This window comes from Bacidia gigantensis (genome assembly GCF_019456465.1).
Source record: "Bacidia gigantensis strain McMullin 20006 chromosome Unknown contig_125, whole genome shotgun sequence".
Classification (NCBI taxonomy): Eukaryota; Fungi; Ascomycota; class Lecanoromycetes; order Lecanorales; family Ramalinaceae; genus Bacidia; species Bacidia gigantensis.
This window is the reverse complement of record NW_025408591.1, coordinates 1,194,614-1,203,156: the sequence shown is the minus strand read 5'-3', so window position 1 is coordinate 1,203,156 and position 8,543 is coordinate 1,194,614. Positions and strand designations below refer to the sequence as shown.

Here is an 8,543-nt window from a genome sequence, read left to right as displayed (position 1 = left end):
CATCCGGGCCTGGTGAGCTGCCAGTGCCAATGTCAGCAAGGATTCAACATGCGAGCTAGGTAATTAAGCTGAAACGAGGATTGCCGTAATCTTCACGATCCTTTCGCTTGTTGAATCAGCTAGCGTCTCGGGCTTGCGATGATCAATTTGTGAAGATCATTGCTATCCAGAAGGAGTCGCCTGCCTCACTCTTCTTTCTCCATCCGCCATTTTTCATGCCTTATCCTGAAAGTTTTAGCGGCTTTCAGGCCCCCAGCGCCGACAAGTGGCTTGATTTCGAGCAGACTTCATGGGCGCCGCGTCCCTTTGGCGACAATGACGTCGATATCAAAATCGAATGCTGTACTGTGAGCGCCGACGACGTGCATACGCTCCGTGGAGAGTGGGGAAATGTGCCGTACCCGTTAGCAGTAGGCCATGAATTCGTTGGAAGGGTCATCCAGGTGGGATCCAAGGTGACACTCACAAAAGTCGACCAGCGTGTTGGTGTTGGGGCGCAGGTGTTTTCCTGTCTCAAATGCCGTCAATGCAAGAATGACAACGAAACATACTGCAAGGACCATGTTATGGCCTATGCTGAGCAGTATCCCGGCACCAACCACATCACTCAAGGTGGCTGGTCCTCTCATGCTCGGATCCACGAGTATTGGTAAGCTAAAGCCTTCAATTACCTTGATGACCCTTCTGAGTGAATTATCATGTGCTCAAGACAAGATATGCTGACTCTTGAATAATCAGGGTTTACCCCATTCCAGACAGCCTGATCAGTAGCGATGCAGCACCTATGATGTGCGCTGGTGTCACAGTTTACAGCCCACTCAAAAGGTTTGGCGCTGGTGAAGGCAAGAAAGTCGGCATCGTCGGTATTGGAGGCCTAGGCCATTATGCAATCATGTTTGCAAAGGCTCTTGGCGCTGAAGTTTGGGCAATCTCAAGGTCTCGTGCTAAAGAGAACGATGCGCGACAGATGGGGGCCGATGGATTCCTCGCCACGAGCGAACAAGGCTGGAATGAGTCGCATAAAATGACTTTTCACCTCATCATCAACACTTCGAATTCATTTGACGGCTTCCAGCTGAGGGAATACCTGAGCCTTCTGGATGTACACGGGCACTTCAACTCAGTCGGAGCGCCTGGTGGGGATGGCGTCCTAGTACGGCCCTGGGACTTCATTTGGAATGGCTGCTTCATGGGGACCACGAACATGGGTAGCCGCCGTGAGATGCTTGAGATGCTCGACCTGGCAGCCACTACGGGTATCAGGTCGTGGGTCGAGACGATACCGATCTCAAAAGAAGGTATTCAAAAGGCGATAGAGAAGTTGCAGAGTAGCAGCGTGCGTTACAGGTCGTGCCTGGTAGAATATGACAAGGCATTCGCTGCTTGATGAGATTGTATGGGCGAGTTAAAGAGATCAATCATTCTCCATTGCCGTTAATGCTGAGATCAATGATGAGAAGGCATGATGACGCTGGCATGTTCACGCGTCGTGGAGATAGACCCCATTCTCGGAGATAGAAAAAAAGGGGTCGCCTCGGGCGGGGCCATTCTCACGAATGCCGGCTAAGGATAGCAATTGCGCTGATCTTGCCCGCACTGATCTGTTGCGATCGTGCAATCTAGGCCTCGGCAATAAGCAGCTAGCGTATTTTGCCACTAGTTTGCCACTAAGGCAAATCGTTATTACATGGATATAATATTTAGTAATAATTACTAAAGATTAGTTAGATATATACTTTTAAAATATATTAAGCTATATATATATAAATTAGTTATTATTAATTAATAATTATTTTTTTAATATATAAAGATTTATAAGCTACTTTAAATATTAGTTATTTTGCCTTATATTATATAATTATAATAAGTTTTAAGCTTAAATAAGCTAGCTTTACTTTTTTTATTTTATTAATTATATTTAATAACTATAAAAATATTACTATAAACAATAGTATTTATATTATATAATAATAAAAATAGATAAGCTTTAGTATAGCTATTTATATAAACTTATTAAAAAATCTCTTATTTACTATTAATTTAGTTTTTAAATAGTAAGCTTAAAAGTAGTTTATAAATACTTTTAATTTTAAAGTTTTTAATAAAAATATAATAAATAAAGTACTTTATAAAATAATAAAACTAAATATTATTAATTAGTTAAAATAGTTAATAAAAATAAAAAACTTATTTATATTTAAATAACTATAAAGCTATATACTTAAATATATATAAAAGCTAGTATCTAATATTAAATATACTAATTAAAAGAAATATAATACTTTTATAAAACTATTCTTAAAAAATACTATAGAATTTATATAAAAATTATATTTCTTTATTAGTACTTTATTAAAAGTAATTTAATATATATAATATAATATTTATAACTTATTAACAACAACTAAACTCGTCCTATTAATATAATAAATATTAGTAATAAAAACTAAATCTAAAGAATCTATAAATATAATAATATCTAGAGTTAAATAATTAAATAATTAAATTAAAAAGATTAGCTTAAAGGATAAGTAGAATATTATTATTATTAAAATCGCTATTATTAAAATATTTAAATATAATAAAAATTATAAAATAATAATTTACTATTTTTATATTTTTTATAAGTTTAATATAGAAATAGTTATTTAATAATTTAAAACTATAGAAATAGATACTATAACTTATAAATATAATATTACCTAAATTAGGTAAAAAAAAAGTTAGATTATAAACTTAGGAAAAATATTAAATACTAGTAATATAATAAACTATATATAATATATAATTATAATTATAATTATAATAGTAATTTAAATAATACTTTAAATACTTAGTAAGAACGCAATAAACCTATTAACAAGCGAAAAAATACTTAAATTAGTAACTAGAAAAAGCTAAATAAAAAAAGTAATAAAAAAAACTTAAAGAATTAATACTAGAAGAAGTTATATATAGCTATAGCTAATAATATTAATAATAATAAGTTTTTTATAAAAAATATTAAAGTTACTAAAAAGCAAGCTTTAAATTAAAATTAAATATTTTTATTACTAAAATATATAAATATTAATTACTTTAATTATAAAAAAAAATTATAAATTAATACTAAGTTATATAAAACTTAATATAAAATTATAATAAATTAATTATACTTTATTTATAAAATAAATAATTAATTTAAAAGTATTTAAATATATAATAATTTTAAAAACTAATTTTATTATATATAATAAAGTCCTAGCTACTATTTAAATTAATGGCAAATAAATATTAATATTACTTAGTTAAAAAAATATTAAAATAATAATAAATAATAAAAATATAATATTAAAAATTTTTTATATATATTGTAATTAAATTATAATTTATTATTAATTTTAACTTTAAAATATTCTAGATTTTTAATATAATTCTAATAAAAAGTAGTAAAAATTATATAAAAGAGTATATTAATTATAATAAAGTATAAGGTAAATAACTTATACTTATTAGCTAATATATTAATATAAGCTATTTTAATTTTAAAAAAATTTCTAAAAATATAAAAAATATTAAAAATCTAGAAGTAGTTAATAATATAAAATTAATTAAAAAGAATACTATTATAGTTAAAAAAATAAATTTAAAAAACTATATAACTAACTTAAATATTTTAATATTATATATATAAAAAAATTATATAATATAATATATAGCCTATAAAAGCTTAAATTTTTAAAAACTTTTTTATAATATATATAAAAATAATAAATATAAATATAAAAAGTAAATAGAAGTAGGAATATATCTATTTTATAATATTTAAAAGTTATATAAAATATAAATAGTAATTCTTAGTATTAAAATAAAACTATATTTTATATTTATTATTAATAAGGTATATAACTATATATAACTATTTTTAATAATAAATAAAAAATATATATAAAAGCTTATTATAAAAGTAGTAAATTATTATAATTGCTAGGAATATAATAATTAAAAAATTGTAATATAATTTATATATTTTAATAATATAAAAAAATTCTTTATTATTATTAAAAGTTTTAAATAGTAAAGTATTTAAATAAAATATATTATAAACTATATACTTAAGTAAAATAGTACTATTAAATAGTTTAATAAAATAATTATAATAATAGTAAAATATATAATATAATATATTAGCTTATTAGATAGATTTTAATTTTATATAATAAAATATATAAACTACTTTAAAAATTATATTCTATTAATAGAAAAACTTTATTTTATATATAAATAAATAGATTAAAAACTATTAATTAAGTTTAAATATATATTTAGAATATTATATAAATATAATATATTAAAAAAAAGGTAATTTAAGCTTAATAGCCTAGCTAAAAATAATATATATTTTAAAATAATTTCTATTATTTAAGCTAAAATTTACTTATTATATAAATAATAAATAATTATATTTATTAAAATAAAAGTTTTTAATACTAAGTTAGCAATATATTTACTAATAAAGATTAGTAAAGCGCTAATAAGTATTATAAAACTATTAGTTTTTATTAATAATAAAAATTATTATTATATAAAAGAAAAAGTATTTATAATATATTTTTTAACTTTTATTATATTATCTACTTTTTAATTAATAGGTAGAATTAACTTAAATATTAAAAATAGTATATAATAATATTATTTCTATTATTATTATAAATAAATTAATAATATTAAAATATATATAAACTATTATTAATAATAATATTATATTTAAATAAATTTTTTTAAAAAAAAATAACTTTATAAATATATTTAAATCTAATTTATATAAATATATTAAATTAAATTAAATTAATCCTCCGCTACTAATATTTATTTTTATATTAAAAAGTTAAACTAAAAATAATATTAATATTAATCTTAATATTGATAGTAATTATAGTAAATAGTAACTTTATTATTCTATATATAATAAAAAAACTTATAATCCTTATATTTTTAATAATATATTCGGAAAATAGTAATTTAATATAGCGTTTTTAATTTATATAAAAAAAACCTAATTATTTATAAGTAAATAATTAATTTTATAAACTTATTTTATTAAAATAAAGCTATTTAAAATAAGCTTAACTTTTTTATATTAAATGATATTTAAAAAATTGTTAATAAACTAGCTAGTTAAAAACTTATAAATTATAAATAAATTTTTAAAATTTTTTTTTTATTATTTAATATAATAAATAAATATAAAGCTAAACTAGTAGTAATAGAGAGAGTAGTTTTAGTTGTCTAGAACTAATTTCGCTCTTAGCTATATCTTAGATCAATCTTAAATCTTAGTAGTTTTAGATAATAATAAGATTATAATTCTAGATAATATATTTATTACTATATTTATTTTAAGTCTATACTTTGCTATATTATATTAATAGTAGCAATATTTAGTTTATCTAAATAAAAAGTACTAACTAATGCTTTTTTACTTTTTAAACTAAATAATAGCTAAACGCTAGCCTACTAAGCTAACTAACTAGCTAAAGTAATTAATATAAATATTGCCCTTAAAAAGACTAGAGCAGAAATATTATATAATAGAAAGAGACAATTATATCTATTATACTATAATCTAGCTTTCTTATCCTCTAGCCTTTTCGCCCTTCTATAGTAAGTAAGTAAGGCAGCTAATATTATTTCTTCTATTCTAACAATAATTATTCTAGTAATAATTATACTAGCAATAATTGTTGCTATAATAATAATTGCCTTTAATTAAATACTAACTACTTTTAATTTATTAATTATTTATTGCTTAAGTCGCTTACTAATACGCTTGTTTACTAAAAGTACTTTTAATTAACTGCTATCCTTATAAGCTAGCTTCTAGTACACTACTAATAAAGGCTCTATTATATATTAATTATAATATTATTACCTTTGTTTTCTAATTCTATAATTTCTGCTAGACTAGTAGTTTCCTATTAGAATTTAATAATATTATAAACGCTATTTTTAAGTATATTAATAGTAATACTTTACGCTTTCTAAGGGAATAATAGTAGATAATATTATCTTCCTGTATATAAAAAGCGCGTTCTAGATCAATTAAGCCTAAGCCTACTTAGCCCTTAGACTAGATAGTCAATAAACTAGTATTTCGAAAAGTGCTTTAGATTTTTATATGCTAGACTTAGAATCTTTATAATCTTTTAACTTAATTATTTTTAATATTAATAGTTTTATTTTTAATAAATTTAAATAAGAATAAACTTATTTTTAATATTTTTTATTAATTATTAATATATAGTTAGACTTTAGCTAAAAAAAATTTATTTTAGACTAATTAGTTTATATTAGGAATATTTATTATCTATTCTAGAAAATATTTTTAAAATAGATAAAGCTATTTAAGCTTAAATATACTAGATTATAAATAATTCTTTATAAGCTATTTTCCGCGGTTTCTAATCTCCTTTAGGGCTACTAGGTTCCCCTAGCCTACTTAGTCCTTAAAGCCTAGGAGGACTTAATATTTAAAGAATTCTATATTATTATAATAATTGTTAAAATACTACTAATATTAGCTTTTTCAATCCGCAATATAATAATAAAACTGTTGAAAACAGATTTCCGCTTATAGAGTATATTAGAAAAAAAACTTATTTTTATAATATATATTTATTCCTAGAATATACTAATAATATTGTTAGTATAAAAAGTATAAAAATAGTTAAAATTAACCTTTAAATATACTTAAAAAGTAACGTATTATCCTAGTAATTAATAGAAATAAATAATAATATAAAATGCCTTATTTAATTAAATAAAAAAATTAATAAATAAAGTTATACCTTAATTAATTATTTTTATAAGCTAATTAATATTGCTATAAATAGTTTATTTAAAAAATAATATTTATTATATAATATAGTAACTAGTTAAAAGCTTTAAAAGTATACTTAATATATTCTCTATATAGCTAAAAATACTAAATTTAATAATATTTAAAATTAGCTAAATATTATCTATAATAATATTAATATAAAATTTTAAGTTAATCTTTACTGCTTATAAAATAATATAAGTCTAAAAGCGTTTTTAATTAATATAGATAAGCTTAAATATAACTAATAAAGTAATATATCGAAAATAATAAAAAATAACAATTTTTAATTATCGATTAATTGTTTTTAAATAAATAGAAATATTAAAATATTTTAGCAATTTAGTTAGTATTGCTTAGGATAGCTATTATTTTTTAATTAGCTTTATTAGTAGAACTTTTATTCTTTTTATATTGCGAATTAGAATTTTTATCTAAGGTAGAATAATACTTATTTTAATTAATATAGAAGACTTTATAATTAAGGCTTTTTATATTAAAATTTATAGGGAAATTATTATTTAAATTAAAATTAGTTTTTAAATATACTATAGTAATAGCGTTTTCTTTTTTTATTAACGAATTATCTATTAATTACTAATAGCTCTATAAATTAGTTTAGTTTACTGTTCTAAGAAAACGCTAATACTTTTAATAATCCGAACTAAGGATATTAGAACTAGGGATATTAGAATTAAAGTCCTTATTTTAGTTAAGATTAACAACTTAATTTTAGTTTAAAGGTTTATTATAAAGAATTTTTAGACAAGAACACTTTAGAATAGTATAATATTAATACTAATTATAAGAAAAATTAAGGTTTATATTAGTATAATACTAATTTTTAAATATTGCAAAATAAATAAGTATAATATAATCAAAATTAAGCTTTAAAAGAAACGACTAATGAAAACACTAATTTATAAAAGTTTTTAGCTTTTTTTATTAGCTTTTTACTAATAAGTAATAATTATTAATATTGCTTAAAGTGTTTTTAAATAAAGAATACTTTATTCTAATATTTATATAATAGATAGGATGTTTATTTTCCTTATAAAACTATAATTAAAAGCGATATTTAAGTTTAAATAATACTAGAATAAAACGCTAACATTTTATAAGCTATATTAAGAAAGAAAGCTATATTACTCTTAATAGTAGTCCTATTAAATTTAGCGCTAGGCTATTTATTTTATAAATATATTTATATAAAGTTAAATATAACTATTGCTAAAAGTATTTTTAATACTTATTTTAATTCTAAATATAAAATTATTATTATTAATAAAGAACTATTTTATTAGCTTATATTAAAAGCTAAAGTTAAATTACTTTTTTTAGCAATTCCTATCCGTAGTATTAGAAATAATATATATAAATTATGAAAATATATAAATATTCCTTTATTTATTAATAATAACCTAAATAAATATTCTATTTAAGCTTAAATAAATATAGAAATCTACTTCGTTAATAAACTATATACTAATATTTTAATTAATAATAATATAATTATTTTATAAAAAGTATATATTAATCCTATAAATAGCTAGCTTAAAATTAGAGCTTATTAGAATATAATTATATTAATAATAGCTATACTAAAAATACTAACTATTTATTAAAAAATTTAAGCTAGGGAAAAAATAAATATTCCTTTAATAATAATAGTTTTAGTTTTTAT

General features: G+C 21.2%; 1 protein-coding gene across 1 annotated transcript; it reads left to right on the top strand.

Annotated features, from left to right (window-relative positions):
- Window positions 1-215: 215 nt before the first annotated feature.
- Window positions 216-1,387, top strand: KY384_001152 (putative secondary metabolism biosynthetic enzyme; the record flags this gene model as incomplete). The annotated part of the gene is made up of 2 exons (XM_044809684.1): window positions 216-649; window positions 739-1,387. 2 exons carry the CDS (start codon window positions 216-218, stop codon window positions 1,385-1,387), a joined length of 1,083 nt encoding a protein of 360 aa, XP_044673591.1.
- Between the last annotated feature and the right edge of the window lie 7,156 nt (window positions 1,388-8,543).